We start from the raw sequence: 21,554 nt of genomic DNA, 5'->3' as shown, positions 1-21,554 counted from the left end.
ACCACATGGTGAGCTTCTTCTCCTCCAGCTCTCTGTAGAAGCTTGTCAGTGATTATTATTGCCATTTCTATCACTAGTCATATTTTGGGCACATTGACAGATACAACATATGGACAGCTTATCCCTCCACATCATTTATACATAGTCAGAAGTTTGACAGTGATTCTACATACAACCCCCTGTGATTGGATGAGGACAGATGACTCTCTCAGCCCTGCTGCACTGCCTAGCTCAGCTCCATGTATACCCAGTCCCCTCTGTATGTGGGCTCCTCAGCACTTTCCTCTCCCTCCTATAACCTCTTCCCTCTCTGGCTCTCCCATCCCTCTTTCTCCTCCTCTCCAGTGATCAGCACCTCTTGGACTTCCTCCCCATCACACACAAACTCTTCCCTGGTTCCTCTTCTTCTTCTTTCAGTAGCTAAATCCCTGCACTCAGCATCTCTCCTGCTCCTGGATTTCCTGCCATCAGCTCTTTTACCCTGTAGAGGATGTCTGAAATAGGATCCAGCAGCACATAGAGGGGGCACTGCAGTGGGAGCTGGACAAGGACTGCCATTTGGGATATTAGGGGTTCTTGTCACTAGGATCTGGTCCATGGGAGACATGAAGATGCTGCTGGCCACTCACTTCCCCTACAGTCTCCTCTTCTTAGGTGAGTGCCTGCATACAGGGAAACTTCATGATGGGGATTATATAGAACTTATATAGAACTGGTACTGAGTGGGGAAGAATGGAACTAATCTATCTATCTATCTATCTATCTCCTATCTATCTATCTATCTATCTTCTATCTATCTATCATCTATCTATCTCCTATCTATCTATCTATCTATCTATCTATCTATCTATCTATCTTCTATCTATCTATCTATGATCTATCTATCTCCTATCTATTATCTATCTATCTATCTATCTATCTATCTATCTATCTATCTATCTATCTATCTATCTATCTCTTATCTATCTACCTATCTCCTATCTATCTATCTATCTTCTATCTATCTCCTATCTATCTATCTATCTATCTATCTATCTATCTCCTATCTATCTATCTATCTATCTATCTATCTATCTATCTATCTATCTATCTTCTATCTATCTATGATCTATCTATCTCCTATCTATCTATCTATCTATCTATCTATCTATCTATCTATCTATCTATCTATCTATCTATCTATCTTCTATCTATCTATGATCTATCTATCTCCTATCTATTATCTATCTATCTATCTATCTATCTATCTATCTATCTATCTATCTCCTATCTATCTATCTATCTATCTATCTATCTATCTATCTATCTATCTATCTATCCCATCTGTCTCTATTTCTCTATTTAGCATGCTAGCTATATTTCTATTTATCTAAAACTTTATTCCTCTATATGCAGTATGGATAACCAGTTTCCAACTTAATATATAGAATATATACTTTAATACTGGATAGTATGTTTCTTTTTTATCTACTTATTTATCTACCTATACAGTCATTCATCTGTTTTACATATATCACCACATCCTTCTTAGTATTCTAGCTCTACCTTGTATTACATCTATCTACCTTAGAATCTATCTCCTATCTATTATCTATCTATCTATCTATCTATCTATCTATCTATCTATCTATCTATCTCCTATCTATCTATCTATCTATCTATCTATCTTTGTATCTTTGTATCTATCTATCTATCTATCTATCTCCTATCTATCTATCTATCTATCTATCTCCTATCTATCTATCTCCTATCTATCTATCTCCTATCTATCTATCTATCTATCTATCTTTGTATCTTTGTATCTATCTATCTATCTATCTATCTATTATCTATCTCCTATCTATCTATCTATCTATCTATCTATCTATCTATCTCCTATCTATCTATCTATCTATCTATCTATCTATCTATCTATCTATCTATCTAATGTCTGCCTATCTGTCCATTTATTCAATCCACTACCCTTTCTATCTCTGTGTATCTAACCATCCACATATTTATCTAGTTGTATCTCTCTTTTGAGTATATCTATAGTGTTCTCTCACTAATCTAATCTAATGTTAGGATTTGAATTCTCTATCTAGAACATGAGCATGGAGTATATATGAAGTGAACAGAACTTTACACGTTTTATACAGTACAAGATTGTCTGCTATAGTGTGACCTTTGTGTAATTGTAGTCGTAGCTTGTGCTCCAACAATTTCTGCACTTGGCCCCGGGGTGGGTGTATATAAATAGAGTGGGCTGTGGGAATGTACACGATTTTATACTCACTATATCTATTTATAATTAGAGGGGAAAATAATACAAATTCTCACCATCCAATGTAATGTACAAGTAGAATTACAGAAGACTACTACTACTACTACCATATACTACAAACTGCTTTAATTAACCCTAATGTTTATGATATGTAGTGGTTATGTCATCAGTTCCATCCATATATCTAATAACCTATCACTATCAATCTATCTATCTATCTATCTATCTATCTATCTATCTATCTATCTATCCATCCATCTCCTATCTATCTATCTCCTATCTATCTATATCTCTATCTATCTATCTCCTATCTATCTATCTATCTATCTATCTATCTATCTATCTATCTATCTAATAATCTATCTATCTATCTATCTATCTATCTACAAATCTAATTCTAACTCCTATATATCTATATGCCTATCTATCTATCTATCTATCTATCTATCTATCTCCTATCTATCTATCTATCTCCTATCTATCTATCTCCTATCTATCTATCTATCTATCTATCTCCTATCTATCTATCTATCTATCTATCTATCTATCTATCTATCTATCTATCTTCTATTCATTCATTTATCTATCGACAAATCTAATTCTAACATTTATCTATTATCTGTCTATCTATCTATCTATCTATCTATCTATCTATCTATCAATCTCTCTCACAATCACACACTTTCTTACACACACACACACAATACATTGGGTGTGTCAATCATGTAGTGTATACAGCTGAAACAGAAATATATACCGGTCAATATTCTAGAAAACAAATGTTGAAAATCCATGACTTCTTAGAAATAGTAAAGTACGTACAGTGGTTACACAGAGAAGTTGAGCCATTGGCTATGGTTCTATTTTGTTACCAGGTTCCTCTAGGACTGCAGCATTATTGGTGTGAATAATTCAATGTCAAAACCAGACTCAAATCTGAGGAACCCCATTATAAGTCAAGTGGATCCACTGGAACCTTCCTAGAGTCAGATCTGGTATAAACCGAAACCATGCTGCAAAGAGCTTTATTCCAAATTTGCGCAAAACTCAGACTTTCCTTGATTCTATTGAGTCAGGCTTAGATCACCATAGGAACTAAGAATAGTCCATCAGCACCATGGGAGGTCCTGGTTTGGTGGTTGTGTCCTGACACTAGTTTTTGTAGATCTCCAAAACCAAGGTGCAAGAACATAGATGGCCCCATGAAAACCTCTTTATTGGTTGCGTCAGACGATGAGGATGAGTAAGACATAAAGTACTCTATTAGGAGACTTTACAGCATATACTATAGGTATACTTGTAAAAAAAATTATGAAATCATACACAACATAAAAGCGGTCTAATCCTGGAGAAAGGCCACCCTCACAGGTAAGATGCACCTGAATTGTGAGAACGTTAAAACCTGAAAGTCAACAGTGGTTGAGGATGAACCCAAGGAGGTCATCTGATATGTTAAGTCATACCATAAGGGAAGCCCATTTTACTCATTGCTATAGTGCCTCTTCTCTCCTTTCTTTGAGTGACTCCTGAAGAAGCTCTTATACATAAAATAACGTGTCCTCTGCCGAACTGAGAATAACCGGTTTATAGTATAATATTGCATTTCCCATGGTGGTGTCCATAGAGTAATCTATTATGTATTCTCCCCACTAGAGTCCAGGGATAAATTATTCATCCCCTCGCTGTGATCCGCTTGTTTTACGCTGTTTTATGTGCAGTGTACTGTATATATGGTCATAATATCCTCTGTGTAGGTCTGCAGTGGATATTCTCTCATCTCCTTGGATATTATGGGGGTCTCTTGCTACTTTTATGATTTCTTCTCGTGAAGCCAATCTCATCTAGTTAAGGTTTATATTCTATATATACAGAATATATATATATACTGTATATATATATATATATATATATATATATATATATATATATAGTGGTCAAAATCCCATTTTTTTTCGGGCACAAAGCATCAGATCTCTTTTGTTCACATGAAGAGAAAGCAAAAAATTCTGGCTACCGGCGGTCAACAATTAAAGGGAACAATGAGGCTGAAAGAGGTAGTTTGGCATGATTTCCCTTTAAAGGAGAAGTCCGCCTGACTCCCAGAGCTGTGTGGGCTGTGGCTGCTGGAGAGGAAGATGGCAGGGAGACACTGAGGGACACAGGGCACTGGAGGGACACTGAGCACCCTCTGCCATCATCCTCTCCAGCTCTGGGAGTCGTGTGTGACATCACCATGTTATCCAGGAAGTGACATCACCATGTTATCCAGGAAGTGACATCACCATTTTATCCAGGAAGTGAAGCCTTGATGCAGTAGTAAGTGCAGGGAAAAAAGCACTTTATAAGCATTTCCCGTAATAAGTGTATATTGGGGATTTGTATATCTTTTGGGGGCAATACAATACTTTAATAAAAAATAAAAAAAAAGGGTAACACTGCATTAAGTAGAATAAAAATAAGCATTATGGACCTCACCATCTCTCACTGCAGTAGATCCCGCTGATCTACACTTCCTGGTCTTATCCTGACACACAGGAAATGGAAATAAATGCCATCTGAGCCAATCACTGGCCTTATTTTCATCCATTTCCTGTTTATTCAGATGGGACCAGGAAGTGGAGGTTGTGGAGGGGAACCAGGGGAATCACTTCATCTCAGTTCACGTCCACTCTATCTGTTCCATTTCAGATCTGTTTTATGACCATACAAAACAATTTTTTCTATAAAAAAAAAACGGACCACAAACTGAAATAAAACGTCCATTCAAATTTTTACATTGAATTTCGTGGAGATGGATGTCAATGGAAGAGTGTTCTGTTCTGTCTGTCTTTTTGAATCAGTTTGGGTAGATGTAGATGACTGAACACGTGCAAAGGATGACACAAGACCCCAATTCACCTCTAGTGGTCAGCACGGTTGTACTTATATAGCTCCCAGCTGATATCTAATACAACTTACGCTTCTCCCATATTTGTGTTACCTTCAGCAGTATCTGTATATCTGCGGCAATGATTGAAAGGCAGAGAGGCCACAATTGGGTCTCTCTGTCTGTCAATCATTGCCATAAAGTGTGTTGAAAGATGCGTCACCAACAAGGTGACTAGTTCCCGCCTGTCTCTCTGCCTTGCATGCAGAAATAAAAGACAATTGATATACAGTCGATATAAAAAAAAGTAAAACAGTGATGTTCAAGAGTGGATATTCCCTTTGGAAGCACCATTCTTTTTAGAGGATTGTTTTTTGTTGGCAAACTCTTCAAAAGATAACTTAGGGTCCCATTAGACAAAGCAATTTTTCGTTTTCTCCAATAAACGATTACAAACGACCTGAAATCATCCATCATAAGGCAATGTTCACACAACGTTATATTTCAATAAAGAACAAACGCTGATTGCAATGGAATCAGTGTCCGTTCTTTACTGCCGGGGCGGCATTGCATTGAAGTAAATGCAATGCCGCCCACTGTGTTCACACATTGTTATTTTAATGCCCATTTTTTAGAATGGGTGTTAAAATAATGTACCTGCCTATTAGTTCAGGACGTTGTTTAATGAGCAGCATCCGGAAATAACAGCTGTTCACGCAATGTAAAGTTGGCCGGCGTTTGCACTTTACATTGAAGTGCCCGCAAGTCAGTTGTAAAAAAATGAATGTTCCTGCACCTGATACAGAGGTATCGGCTGCAGGAACGTGCTGAATGCAGCCCGGCGGCTATGCAACAGACACTGTTAAACGTAATGTGAACATAGCCTAATACACAGAACAATAGTCATTAGTTATGATCGTAATTACGATCATTATTACAATCATTCATATATATTAGTATACGAACGATCATAATAGCGAACAAATAATGTGTACATACACCGAAAGATTTGCAAATGATTAATGATTTCAATTTACGATCAGCCCAAAAAGATGCGATCAACGACACGCGAACAAATTTTCTCTAGCCGTTTGATTGCTGCCTGCATTTACACAAAAAGATTATCTCTTAAATTCGAATGATATAACAATTTTTTACATGATAATCTTTGTGTATAATAAGTCCCTTAGTCAATGCGTGCCCAGCTGCTGGGATCCTTAGCGATCAGCTGTAATGAGCAGCTGAGCACAGTTTCCCTGCAGTGCCCCCACAGGAGGATTGAAGCATTACACAGTTCTTTGAGACATAAACTTACGAAAGATTAAAAAAGTTTGAATGTTGGAGATGTAAACTAAAAAACCCCAGCCCAGAGCTCCCTCTAAGGGGTTAAAAAAAATTCTTATTGAGCTTAATGGTCCCTTTAAAGTCAATCTTTTTCTGAACACTCAGCAGAATGAAGAAACGGTAGAATACATTGCAGTATCATGCACAGCCATCAAAGAAGCATCGCAATGACTTCAATGGTGGGGCTTCGAAGATCAGACTCCTACTGGTCACACATTGACTGCTTATCCGTGTTAACCCCTTCCCGCATCAGTGAGTACATTTACATCCTGATGCGGGAGGGGGGTTCAGAGAGGGGTTGCACAGCGACCCCGTTCTGAACCGTCGTGATCCCAGGTGCTATGTGTAGCCCGGGACTGCAGCAATTAGTGGGCGCGGTCTGATCGCCTGGCACGCTAATTATACATTTAAATGCAGCTGTCAAAACTCTTCTCCTTACCGAGCCAGGACTGACGCTGATCCCAGCTCGGCAATCCATCTATTTGCTGTGCTGCAGATCAAAGTAATACAGCAATGATCTGATTGATCATTGCTGTATAAAGTATACTGCAGTGATCTCTAAGTCCCCCAGGGGGATTAGAGTTAAAGTATACTGTGAAAAAAAAAGTATACTGTGAAAAAAAAATCCCCTCCCCTAATAAAAATGCTAATCACCCCCCTTTTCCCATTTTATAGATAAAATTAAATAAATAAATAAACAAACATGTTTGCTATTGCCACGTGTGTAATCTATTACGCAAACTATTAAATTATTACATTCTGGAATCTCGCATGGTAAACGGCATAAGCGTAAAACCCCAGAAGTGCTAAATTGCGCATTTTTTGTCACATCAAATCCAGAAAAATTGTAATAAAAAGGGATGAAAAAGTTGCATATATGCTAGTAAGGTACCGATAAAAAGTACAAATCAAGGCGCAAAAAATGACACCTCACACAGCCCCATAGACAAAAGGATAAAAGCGTTATAAGGCTGGGAATAAAGCAATTTTAAACACTTTAATAATTTTTTAAAAGCTTTCAGATAAAATAAAAGTCACATAAATTACATATCGTTTTAATCATACTAACTTGAGGAACATAGATAACATTTGAATTTTACTATAGAACGAATGGCGTAAACACGAAACCCCAACATGAAAACAAATTCCATTTTTTTTTTCAATTTCACTGCACAAATAATTTTTTTCTGGTTTGTAAGCGTATTTTAATGAAAAATTAAGTCTAGCATTGTAAAGTACAATTAGTGGCGCAAAAAATAAAGGCTCATGTGGGTCTGTAGGGGAAAAAATGCAAGCGCTATGGCGTTTTAAACACGAGGAGGAAAAAAAACGAAAACGGAATCAGAATCTCCTCTTATATTCTACTATATGGCGGTACACATGGACAACTGTAAAATAGACTGTGGGGGAGATTTATCAAACATGGTGTAAAGTGAAACTGACTCAGTTGCCCCTAGCAACCAATCAGATTCCACCTTTCATTCCTCGCAGACTCTTTGGAAAATTAAAGGTGGAATCTGATTGGTTGCTAGGGGCAACTAAGCCAGTTTCACTTTACACCATGTTTGATAAATCTCCCCCTGTGTCTCCAAATTGGCTTAATGGAAGCTATGCAGGATTTATTTTCCCTGTCCCTTCCTTATTATCAAAAATTAAATAATAATAATAATAAATTATTAGACGATTGCTATAGACTGTATGTTAAGGTCAACTAGTTGAATGAAGAAGATGAAGTCACGTAGTGTAGCACTTGATATGTGAAGTAGTCAGTAAAGCCGCTGAGGCTGTAACATTACTAATGGCTATGACCCTTTGACCCATTATTTGTCTATGGAAAGCAGATAATAAGGCTAATGTAGACACTAACTGAAGAGCGTGGACAAAGAGAGGAGCTGTCTATAGATGGGGCATTGACATGATAATTCAAGCCCTGTTAGTGAAGAACTCCTACGTACACAAAGAATATGCTCAAACACTGACATTATATATTACGGGCCATTCTGGGACAATGTTTGTTGTGTTAGGGAATGATTAGACAGACCTGCTAAGTATATGGCTATGGAATGCTTTTCTTTTATACACTGATATAACTAATGTTCTAAATGGCTCTATTTATCCCGGAGGTTGCAATAGCAAAGTCAATTTAAACATTGCATTAAGATTATTCATGAAAGGTTATGGAAAGGTTTTTTGCACCTATGGTCATTCCTGTTTTGTACTTATGGTGCAATTAAACATTTCCCCCTTAGGTCTTTATTAAAAAAAATGCTTATTCTTGCCTCTACACCTTCTGTATCTTGCTGTATAAGCTCTATTTCTTGTACAGATATGAATATTCCCATACAAACTGTCTTGTGTCTGCTCTCCTCTCTTTCTACAGCTTGTGTGAGCTGTCCTCCAAGGTTTCTCTTGCCCCTGTCTGTGAGATTGCAATAGGGAAGTGACTTTAAACACTGCACTAAGATTATTCATTAAAGGTTATTGACACCTTTGAAAACAGTTTTTCATTCTTGTTCTATACTTATTATGGTGCAACTAAACATTTCCCCCATAGGTCATTTTCAAAGGAAATAAAAAGCTTATTCTTGCCTCAACACCCATTGCAGCTTGCTGTATGAGCTCTAATGCTTGCACACACATGATTCTTCCCCTACAGACTGCCTTGCATCTATCTTTCTCCAACTTGTGTGAGCTGTCCTCCAAGATTTCTCTCTTCCCTGTCTCCTATCTAAGATAGTTTTCAACCTCTCTCTCCCTGCTGCCATCTCAAATACTGAGAAAGCAAAAAGTCCATGTTACTCGATTCATTATTGTCAGTAGCAGCTAAGTGGTAGAAAATTTCTAATGAAGACTATTTGGAAATAAGTGTCATTTTGAATTCAGAAAACTAGTCAACAATAAAAGATAATAGTGCAGAGGTTTTCATAGCATTTAAAGCCTGATTCCATTTTCATGGCATAGCTGTAGGGTCCTGGAAGTTTGTAGGGTTTGCGTTGTAGTCCTGGCATCCTGGTTTCAAATCTGACCAAAGGCAACATCTACAAAGAGTTTGTATGTTTCCGTCTATACTCCAAAAACATATTGAGAGGTAAAAAAAAAAAATTTGTTAGCTCAATATGGGACATGGACACATAAGTGATGACAAGCTTTGTACAGTGCTGCAGAATATGACGGTGCTATATAAATGAAGGAATCATTAACAGCTACCCTAGGAGATGAGATCCCCTGCAGATTTTTATAGGCACTTGTTAGCAGAATACATGCATTGTCTGTAGCAGCCTGTGTTCTCTGAATGCAATAAGCAGAACTAATAAACCTTGTTCTCCTGCATTATTCATTCCCACTTACAAGGGAGCGCTGTTAGTACGGCAATGTCAATTGAAAATGATTGTCCCATGTTTAAATATTACATTTCTCGGTTGGATTAAACAAACCACAACACATTTCCATTGGAATAATTTAGAAACGAATCCTGTGTTTATATATTCCTCTTCCATACTTATGGTGCCCCCTAGTGGTCTCTACCCAGATCATCAACTGATTGTGTCCAGTGCTGGTGGTCACACATGCTCAGTAGCTCCCTCCCATTCCTAAGATCAGGGAACCTTGGGCCCTCAAGCTGTTGCAAAACTACAATTCCCATTGTGCCTGGGCAGCCAAAGCTTTAGCCTTCGCATATAAGAGTATAAGACGCCCCCTTTAATGTTTAATTATAATGGCTAATGTGACCTGTGACCTTTGTGTGGATAGTACATTATTCATAGCGTTCTAAGTATGTAGAAAACTCCACCACAATCCTCCGCAATCCTCTTCATTAGGAATAAGCGCGAGATATTAGCATAATGTACAAATTATCAATAGCCTAAATCTTCTTACTTGTTAGGCTACGAGCTAAAGTTATTGAATCCCGCAGCGTTCTCTTCTCTAAGCTTTCCTTCTCTGTGAAGGCAGGGAGTGTAGAGAATCCTAAGATAGACCTAAGAATGATAGACTACTATTAGATAATCAAGCCAGCCATGTGTCCTCTACAAAATAATAATAATAATAATAATAATAATAATAATACGTTTATTTGTATAGCACCAACAGATTCCACAGTGCTTTTTTTTCTATGCATACAGTACAGAGGTACATAATACACAGTTAAATAATTAGAATAAATAAAAGTAACATAAAAATACAATGTATAAACAATATGACTCTATTACATCGAAAAGAAGGTGGTTTAATAAATATTGTGTAAAGTTCTATGTATGTAAATGAGGAATATCAAGAAGACAACAATCGACCAAAGTAGAACTGGGACGAGGTTAATGAAAACCAATGGGAAGAGGGTCTCTTTTATGCTGGAACTCTCTAGTGAACCAATGATGGCCCAAAAATGGTAGGTTTGATCTTAGCAATGGAGGCCATGGCTGGAGGGTATGGAGATCTTGAGATCCTTGGGCTTGTGGGTATTTATGTAGCATCAGCAGGAATAGGAAGATGGTGCCAGAAATTGAAAGATGGTGACCAGAGACTAAGATTGTTCTAGTTTAGAGGGAAAGAAAGATAGGGACCAAGTTTATCCCATCAGACAGAAAACGTAAAGTGATGAACATGGTCCAAGATAGTCTATAATGCGAGAGAGCGGAAGATAGTTAACAGGGGCCAAGATGTGTTCTGCTAGGGTAGCGGTGATCAGGAGTTAAGATAGCCCCATCTACAAGAGAGAAGATGATGATGAACAGGACGCAACATGAACAAAGATAATGAACTGTGCCCGAGATGGTCCCATCAGCAAGGGGGTGGGGGGTAGATTTTGAACCAGGCCAAGATGGTCAATTCTTCCAGGGAGAAGAGACCAGTGACTAAGTTGTTGTCATCTGCCATGGTTATGTTGACTAAGAACCAAGGTTCCAATCTGTCAGAGAGAAGATAATTATGAACTGGGGATGGTCCCAATGTCATGGAGAGGAAGATTTTGTAGAGGGAACAAGATGGTCCCATGTAATAGGGAGAAAAAGGTGGTGAATAGGGAGCAAGATGTTCTTATCAGCTGGGGAGAAGAAGATGAACAGGACCCAAAATAATACCATATGCTAGGAAAAAAAATATGGTGACCAGGGATAATATAAGTTACTAAAAAATTGTGATGGACTTCATGTTACTTCAACTAGTTGAAAGAAGATGAAGTTACGTAGTGTGGCGCTTGATATGGAAAGTAGTCAGTAAAGTCTCTGTGGCTGTAACATTACTAATGGCTATGACCCTTTGACCCATTATTTGTCTATGGAAAGCAGATAATAAGGCTAATGTAGACACTAACTGAAGAGCGTGGACAAAGAGAGGAGTTGTTTATAGATGGGGCATTGACATGATAATTCAAGCCCTGTTAGTGAAGAACTCCTACGTACACAAAGAATATGCTCAAACACTGACATAACTGAGTCCAACATTGTCCCATCTATCAGGGATAGCAGGATAGTTACCAGGGACCAAGTTGTCCTCATATGCCAGGAAGAGATATATAATGAGTAGTTATGAGCAAGCCTGCCGAACGGTTAGGTTCGGCAATGTTCATCCAAACCCATTGTTGTATTATTTCAGGAACAGCTCTTTTCTTTGGCTCACTAGGAGTGATGGGCAAACTTGCCAAAGCGGAACACTTGATATTCAACCCCAGGTGGCTGGAGAAGTTGGAGGCCGCCCCAGAGGGTTCTAGAAAACACTGCTACAGCCGTAGATTGTATCCATGTTTTCTAGAACTCTCTCCAACTTCTCCAGCCACCGGGGGTTGAATATCAAGTGTTCCGGTTTGGCAAGTTTGCCCATCACTTCTAGTGAGCGTGAGAAAGGAGCTGTTCCTAAAATAATACAACTTTATATCTTGCTTTAACCGAATCGCACTTTATTCTAATAACTACGGGAATACTTCTGGAAGTTTTTGCCTCTCAATCCTATAATTCACTTAACTTGTGAAAAAAAAATTACACAACAAATTCTTCCCAATGTTGTTTTCCTATCTAGGTCAAGGGCTTTGTAGTCTTGCTCATTGGCTCATCTGTCCTAAAAATTCAGCATGGGGCTTATCAATGTAGAGACGTGTTTGTATTTGCTTCACTCTCATATATTTAGATAGATTTTACAAGGTCGCTGTGCACATTATGCTAATCCAGAAACCACCTAAATCAACGGTGTGTCTGAAGTGACGCATTACCGGAAGAGTTGTATGGTTCCTGTAATAACTTTTTATATTGTTTAACCATACCATATGGTGGATTTAGAGGACGGATCCTGTGTATAAGGTCACTACTGGGTTATATAAGGGCAACGTTATAAGGGGTGTTAGGTGGTGGTTGTACCTTGACTTTGGCGACCAAGGGGTCGTCTGAGATAATGCGCTACCATTATTATAAAGAGCATTGGGATCATCACCCATCTGCGTAATCAATAAATTTAGGGAAGTCAATGTTCTACATGGCAACAATGGACCCATTATAAGGGCTCCCGGGCAATAGATAAAAGTGGTGTGTGCCTAATATTCATCAGTATTCTGAATCAGGGATGAAGAACCTCTAGTTGTTGCAAAACTATGATTACCATCATGCGTGCTGGGAATCGTAGTTTTGCAACAGCTGGAGGGCTGGAGGTTCTTCATTCTTGTTCTCAGTAACTATTTTTATTGGATCTGTAAGAATTGTACATGGCTCCAATCTGCTTTAATTGGGGTTGTCTTCCATTGGACCTTTAGTCCCCCAAACCTAAGCCCAATGGGTAAACCGCTGGTTTTTTTTATTAGGCCAGTCAGTGATCCCTGTATTTGACCTGTTTCCAGACCCTGATTCTCATTAATTCCTCCATTGTTTCAGAGCAGCCCATAAAAAAGTTTTGTAATACTATCTGGACTAGAGGTATTTGGATGGCAATAATAAAGAAGTGTAATCACACCCAAGTGGCAATAAAATAATAATTACAAATGCGATGTAATACTTCTTTTTCCCTGTGGAGGCACTAGAGGAAATGGAATAGTCGCTGCTTAGTTCACCTGTATTATTACTTTTGATTTGATTTGATTCTGACAAAATCTCGCGGCAGAATCCATTAGGAAATATTCCAATGAAGTTTTTATTTCGGGCCTAAATCTTTTTTTTTGTCGTGTATTGTTGGCGGCAATAAATGTAGAAGTGGATTTTTAAAGAGGAAATTTCCTCTTTTTTTTCTCAGCATTTTCCTCTGTGTAAACAAATCTTTAGAGTTACAAGATTGATAGTCAAATGACTCCAGCATGCTATATGTAGCTTAGACTATGTTCACACTATGCCATTTACTTTAAAGTGAATGTACCATAAGGTAAGTCACTTTAAATTTTTTACATGAATGGATCGGCAACGGTGCAGGGATGCCGGTGGCTTAAATGTTTACATGAATCGATCGGCACCTGCGCAGGGATGCCGGTGGCGCAGTTCTTTTTTTTTTTTTTTGAACCGACATCTAGTTCCTGTGAATGGCGCTGATCTATTCCCGAGCGCCGGCCCCGCATAAAGCCTTCTGGTCCACAGTATGATGATCTCCCCTCTGTGACGCAGCTACATTAGAATCAATAGAGCCACATCACAGAGGGGAGGGGGTTTCATCATTCTGGGGGCCGGTGGGCCTACCCCCAGTGATTCATGCCCAGTCGGTGCTTGGAAATAGACTGGTGCCGTGCACGGCAACTGGGAGCTTGTTCAAAAAAAGGACCACACCCCCGGCATCCCCTCGCCGGAGCTGACCAATTCATGTAAAAAACCCTAAGCAATGTACCTGATGGTATATTCACTTTACGCATTCTGTCAAGGTTCTTATCACATTTGACAGCAAGAATGCAATGTGCACAACCTGCGCCCCTTCAGCTGTTGTAAAACTACAATTCCCATCTTGCTTGAATACCCCTTGTTTGTTTAGGCATGATGGGAATTGTAGTTTTACAACAGCTGGAGAACTGCAGGTTGTGAATTGAATTTTGGCATAGACTGAATATTCTAAGGCCGGGTCGCATTTGTTGCAGGTTTTTCGGCATGGACATCCCCATTAGTTGCCACTGTGGGCCTATGTAGGGAACTGCTATGGAACTTCTGGTGCAGAAAATTTGCAGCATTGCATCCTAAATAGTACCGTTCACAGTGACACCTCCAGGTACAGGTTTCTACCCCTGGAAAGAGTTCAACAAAACAGCGGCATAGCTACAGGGGGTGCGGGGGATGTATTTGCCACTGGGCCCTGGTGCCTTAGGGAGCCCAGTGGGCCTCTGCAACATTAAAGAGCAGCAGTGCTATGAATAGCAAATGCCTCGCTTTGTGGTGGAGCCCAGGAGCTTTATGTTCTCCTGAAAATTAAAAAAAATAATAATAATAATAAATAAAATAAAAAAAAAAAAAAGTGTTCAGTGCAAAAGCTAAAACAGCAAAGTTAGAATGAAGTTTTATGATAACCTGGACCTAATGTATAATTTGTAATATGACACCCAACCTTCACACGCACCATAAGTCATAGATAATGCTGGCGTCTTCTTACCAGCTGAAGGACCCCTTTAATGGGGTTGTAGCAGACTAGAAAAGAGGGCAACTTTTGCCCAGAAACAGTGCCTTACCTGTGGATAGGTTGGGACTGGTACTGCAGCTCAGCACTATTAAAGCGAATGGAGCTGGGTTGTCCAGCCTTACAAAATTACTGGGCTAACTGCCACTAATAGTAAGGCGATGCATGTACAAATGCTGGTAAGAAGAAGCTGCAGCACTTGCCTACTTTCACCCACCTAACGTAATACTGAGGTTACCATCAATTTTATAAGGCTGTTTAAAGCCAGATATTGAAAGATTTTTTTGGGTGTGTTTTTACTCTTGATTTCAATGTTGTCATTGCATTTTTTACTGATCTTAGGGTCTGACCACCGGCTCAGAGTGAAAAGTAGTGAAATGTAGTGAAATGCACAAGCAGCACAATGGGGGATTACCTATATATTTGCTAGGGTTTTTTTTTTTTTTTTTGTCCTGACAGGTACCCTTTAAACTTAGGGTGAGTGTAAAACAGTCTCTGGAGTTTTTTTTTTAGTTTTTTAAGTCAATGGATACCCTTTCTATATTTTGTTACACAACCAATAGGGGTGTCCTTGGAGTTTACTAGGTTAGAGTTAGGGTGCTAATTAGACGGAGCAATTTTTAACAATTAACGACTAACGATAAACGATCGCAAACGAGATTGTTTATCATTAACCTGAAACGATAGTTATTAGTTATGATCGTTACTATGATCGTTACTAAGATTGTTTACTCCTTCTTATCCCAACAAAACAATGAAGAATGTGCAATTACACTGACCGATTAGTGAACAAATGCGGAACTTGAGTGAACGAATGTGGAATTACTGCGAACGTTTAGTGAACGGTTAACGATAAATTTAGGGTTCAGATCTAAATCAACGATCAACGACATACGAACGATTTTTCGATCGTTGCCTGCAATTACACAGAACGATTATCGTTTAAATTGGAATGATATAACGATTTTTTGCATGATAATCGCCCCGTGTAATAGGGTCCTTAGCAGTGACAAATCTCTAGGTTCCTATACTACAATGGTTATCATCAAACCGCCAAAAACAGGTGCCTGTGTGGTTATTTCCTAGTAGTGCATATCATGTTACAGCTTCTATTAAGAGGACAATTGCCGTCTCCCTAGGGTCAGGGCTTCCTCCATCTCTGACCTCCATCTACTAACTAACGTGGAAAAATGACCCTAATAGTCAGACTACAGACTCATTTGCTGGAGTGATACTAGAGTAAGTGGCCGTAATTGCCACTATATCATCCAATAAATAAACAAGCAGATTATACAAGTTTTGGAATATAAGCAGAACACCCAGCCAGAATACATCAACCTAACATAGACATGCGGATAGGGTCCATAATAGTGGGAAAATGGTTCTTTATTACCGTACGCATGTTTAGGAGGTTATACATGACTATGACTACACCCTTCAGAAAACAGCACCACACTTGTCTACAGGATGTTTATGGTATTGCAGCTTAGACCAATTTAAAGGAAGCTAAGATGTAATACCAGACACAATCTATTGGCAGAAGTGGTGCTGTTTCTGATAGAAAGCAGCAAATGCTCTACAACCCCATTTAAAGGGGAGCAGTCATTCCCTATGGGCGTCAGACTCATCTCTGGTGAGCGTGTGCACGGCTTCCGACGGGGACTTCTCGGCAGCGGGACGGGGTCCAACCGGGACTTCAAGGAAGGGGTAAGTATAAGGGGCTTCACCGATGGGTCAGACGGGCTTCACCCCGGCAGCCAGGGTGACAGGCTTCCTTTAAGTAATTGAAGAAGTTGCCTGGAAAACATGGATACAGCCATAGGCCCTAGGCTCTGCCCATGTTTTCCAGGACTCCCAAGGACTACAGCCAACTTCTGCAGCCACCGGTAATCAAATGCAGAGATTTCGGGTTCATCTCTAGGTACTATTGTAAAGTATGTGATGAATCTCCATCCCAATCTCAGATCTCTGGTAGACTAAAGGTCCCCATACACTGATGTCCACCATACCCCCAATTGGAGGTGGGTTTGGCCATCAGTATAAAGTTTATGGGGTTCTCCCGAGACTCCACTGACAGATAACGTCTGTGGAGACAGGGGTTGGGTGTGATAAGATTTTACTGCCAGGCCATTTTGTTCTCAGAGAGATAAGTCACTATTAGAGCTGTCTGGCGGAGGCTTACCTCTCCTTAAAGAGAACACAGGCAGTGCTGAATGTTCCTGTGTACAGACTGTAATCCCAGAATGCCCCTTAAGTCTCATGTGACCCCCATTCTTATGATCAGTGGGTATCGCCGCAATTAGACCCCATTGGATAGATGCTTATTCCTTAAAGGGGTAGTGCGGCGGTAAAAAATTATTCACAGAATAACACACATTACAAAGTTATACAACTTTGTAATGTATGTTATGTCTGTGAATGGCCCCCTTCCCCGTGTCCCACCACCCCCATCCGTGTACCCGGAAGTGTAGTGCTTTATACATACCTGATCCGTGCCGACACGCGTCCGCCATCTTGTGCCAAACGTCATCTTCGGCCGACCGGCCCGAACACCTTCGATCTTCCCGAGTGCCGGCCGCATCATCAGCTGCTCAGCCGCGATTGGCTGAGCATAACTGTGCTCGGCCAATCGCGGCTCAGCGGCTGATGACGCGGCCGCACTTCTGGGTACACGGGTGGGGGTGGTGGGACACGGGGAAGGGGGCCATTCACAGACATAACATACATTACAAAGTTGTATAACTTTGTAATGTGTGTTATTCTGTGAATAATTTTTTACCGCCGCACTACCCCTTTAACCCGTGGATAGAAAATATGTTTAACCCATTTAATTCTGAGTTTTAAGTAGGACCGCCCAATTGACTGCTTAGCCCAGAATGGGCAGAGATTTCCATGAATAAATGACAGGTTATTCTGGAGCTTTTCCCACAAAACTGTATACGACTCTGCTCACCTCCACCTGTTCTATAACATGATGTCTGCAGATTAGACAACATGTGTAGCATGTATCCCTGACACTTAGCTATACCCCCAGGGTTTATTACTCAACTTTTCCAGATTACTGAATGTATTGTGATACAACACCACCTAATAAATGGCCGTAAATATAGTAGGAGTTGCATAGGTGGCCATATTGGTTGTCACCCGGCTCTATATAAAATATATACATAGCTAATTAAAGGGGTACTCTGGCGAAAAAAAATTTCTTTCAAAACAACTGGTTTGACAAAGTTATTTAGTAATGTCATTTACTTCTAGTTAAAAATCTCAAGTTTTCACATACTTATCAGCTGCTGTATGCCCTGCAGGAAGTGGTGCATTCTTTTTAGTCTGACACAGTACTCTCTGCTGCCACCTCTGTCCATGTCAGGAACTGTCCAGAGCAGGAGAGGTTTTCTATGGGGATTTGCTACTGCTCTGAACAGTTCCTGACATGGACAGAGGTGGCAGCAGAGAGCACTGTGTCAGACTGGAAAGAATACCCAACTTCCTGCAGGACATACAGCAGCTGATAAGTACTAGAAGACTTGAGATATTTAAATAGAAGTAAATTACAAATCTATATAACCTTCAGAAACCAGTTGATTTGAAAGAAAACGAAGAAAAACGAAGAAAAAGTACCCCTTTAAATAATTTCTGAATAAAAGATGACATTTTAGGGACATTTTAATAAGAAAGGTTTATATGTGAGATATAGCAGAGCTAAATTTGTCAAGAAACTGTGCATCTCTCACGGTACAGGCAGGCAATACATCCTGAGCTGTCTTCTGCATTTGGCAGGCAAGATTTTGGTCTAAGCCATAGTTAGTGAAAGTCACCTCTAAAGCCCAATCATCTCTTCCCCCGTCCAATCCCACGGTCTGTCCCACATCTGTCCAGGCGCTGCCCCCATTCTCTCGATCAGCGCTCGGAGCCCCCACAGGACTTCATTAGAAGCCAGCGCCGAGTACAGGGGCCACGCTCTGCATAGCATTAATGAGAGGATTGCGCGGTCTGCAGGGAGGCGCGCTGTTCTGCAAGGATGAGAAGAAGGGGATTCTGTGAACAATGCCTGACATAATAATGCTGCTGAGAGGCAATAGCCTTCTGACCAGCCAGGGAGTAGACATGAAACCTATTAGTGCTTATCGTGTAACCCCTTCTCTGCCAGACTCCTCACTACAATTCATAGGGCCCCTTAACCAGGTTGGCCGCAAGACTATAAGGGCTATTCCCATTGTGCGCTGGCTATGTGCTGGGAATATATTGACTGCAGAAATGCATGACGTATCAATAGGCTTGTATACTGTACCTTTTTTACTTCTATATACCTTATTTTAGGGATGAAGTAGTGTAGCATACCACGCGTTTCTGTCCTTCTTGAAAAATTAATACCCAATGTATGCATTTTTTTTTACAATCAACGGGAAACGTATGCAAACATTAAAGAGGTAGTTCACAAAAAAAAAATTCTTTCAAATCAATTGGTGCTAGAAAGTGCCAGAGGTTTGTAATATACTTATATTAAAAAAATCTCAAGTCTTTCAGTACTTATCAGCTGCTGTATGTCCTGCAGGAAGCGGTATTATTTCCAGTCTGGAGGGCAGGAGAGGTTTTCTATGGGGATTTGCTAATACTCTGGTCAGTTCCTAATATGGACAGAGGTGGCAGCAGAGAGCACTGTGTCAGACTGGAAAGAATACACCACTTCCTACAGGACATACAGCAGCTAGTAAGCACTGGAAGACGACATTTTTTTAATAGAAGTAAATTGCACATCTCTAGCACTTTAGAGCACCAGTTGAATTTAGTAATAAAATACATTTTTAAATAAAAGACTTTACATATATGCATAAAAAAGACGTAGACGCATGCATAAAGTTGCACCTTTGTCTATGTTTTTTACTAAACTTTTCAGGTATATGTGTAAAATTTTGACAGCCCAATAAATAGACCGTATTGATATAGCAGAACGTCTGTATATACAGTCGGGAGAAAAAGTATTTGATACACTAATGATTTACCAAGTTATCCCACCTACAAAGAATGGAGAGGTGTGTAATATTTATTGCAGGTACACTTCACTTGTGAGAGACAGAATCTATAAAAAATTCCAGAAAATTATTAAATAATTAGCATTTTATTGCACAATTGCAGCTGATATTGCAGCCGATATTCAACCTGTGTAAAAGAGACAGCGATCAGCTGAAGAGGTGGAAAACACAGATCCTCGGCCGATCGTCTGTTGTGCAACCGATACCGATAAAGGCAAACAGACAGCACTGATATGTATGTATCTGTGCTGTCAGTTTGCAGATCACAAGCAGTGTATACTTACATCCACGCTGCTTGTGATCCAGCATCTGGCTTCTCCAGCCCTTTGCCGTCACTTCAGGCGGATATCTCCCCCGGAATGATTGACAGCCGGACGACGCGGGGCTTGGAGATACAGCTGGCAGCCGGAGGACTGGAGAAACAAGATGCTGGATCAAAAACAGTGGATGGTTAGTATAGACTACTTGTGATCATCTGGAAACTGACAGCACAGATATATACACATCTGTGCTGTCAGTTTCCAGGGCTGTACAAATGATACAGTGATCATTTGTGCAGCCCGGGCACTTAATTTCTTGTGTTATGTAACAGATTATGCTAATCAGCAATCATTTGTGGTGCCCGCAGCCAAGAAATCTCCAGGTCTAAAAGGACCCTAAGCATTGGATCGCCTACCAACCAGCAATTATACTGGTTGTCACAGAACTTTTAGTTTTCCTTTAAGAAGCTCATCCTACCCTGCACTCATTACCTGTATTAATTGCACCTGTTTGTTTACCTGTATAAAAAACACCCATCCACACATCCAACCAATAACACTTCAAGCTCTCCACCATGGCCAAAGAGCTATCTAAGGACACCAAGGACGAAATTGTAGACCTGCACAAGGCTGGGATGGGCTAAAGGACAACAGGCAAGCAGCTTGGTGACAAGGCAACAACCGTTGGCCTAATTATTAGAAAATTGAACAAAAGATGACTATTAGTCTTCCTCGATCTGGGGCTGCATACAAGATCGTGCCTTGTGGGGTAAGGATGATTGTGAAAAAGGTCAGGGATCAGCCCAGAACTACATGGGAGGACCTGGTCAATGACCTGAAGAGAGCTGGGACCACAGTCTCCAGGATTACCATAGTAACACACTATGCCGACATGGATTAAAATCCTGCAGGGCACGCAATGTCCCCTTGCTCACGCCAGCACATGTCCAGGCCCATTTGAAGTTTACCAATGACCATTTGGATGAACCAGAGGAGGCATGGGAGAAGGTCATGTGGTCAGATGAGACCAAAATGGAATCTTTTGGTATCAACTCCACTCGCATGTTTGGAGGAAAAAGAAGTATGAGTGTAACCCCAAGAACAGGATTTGCCTCACTTTGCATTTGCACCACTCCACCATAGTCCATGCATTTTTTTCCTGAAAGCAGCTCCACTGTTGCCCATGGACGTAGAAACTATTGGCGTTCTTAAGGCCATGCCATTAGGAA

The 21,554-nt window shown here is 40.1% G+C and overlaps 1 protein-coding gene across 1 annotated transcript in view; it reads left to right on the top strand.

Annotated features, from left to right (window-relative positions):
* Positions 1 to 263: 263 nt before the first annotated feature.
* GFRA2 (GDNF family receptor alpha 2) overlaps positions 264 to 21,554 on the top strand; it is a 41,671-nt gene continuing 20,380 nt past the window's right edge. The window contains exon 1 of the mRNA XM_069944345.1: positions 264 to 654. Coding sequence (XP_069800446.1) covers positions 597 to 654 — 58 coding nt within the window. The 5' untranslated portion in view covers positions 264 to 596. The remainder of the gene's footprint in view (positions 655 to 21,554) is intronic.

The sequence above is a fragment of the Dendropsophus ebraccatus genome, chromosome 1 (genome assembly GCF_027789765.1).
Source record: "Dendropsophus ebraccatus isolate aDenEbr1 chromosome 1, aDenEbr1.pat, whole genome shotgun sequence".
In the NCBI taxonomy this organism is placed as follows: domain Eukaryota; kingdom Metazoa; phylum Chordata; class Amphibia; order Anura; family Hylidae; genus Dendropsophus; species Dendropsophus ebraccatus.
The sequence above is the reverse complement of the archived record's forward strand: the minus strand, read 5'-3'. Positions and strand labels throughout refer to the sequence as shown.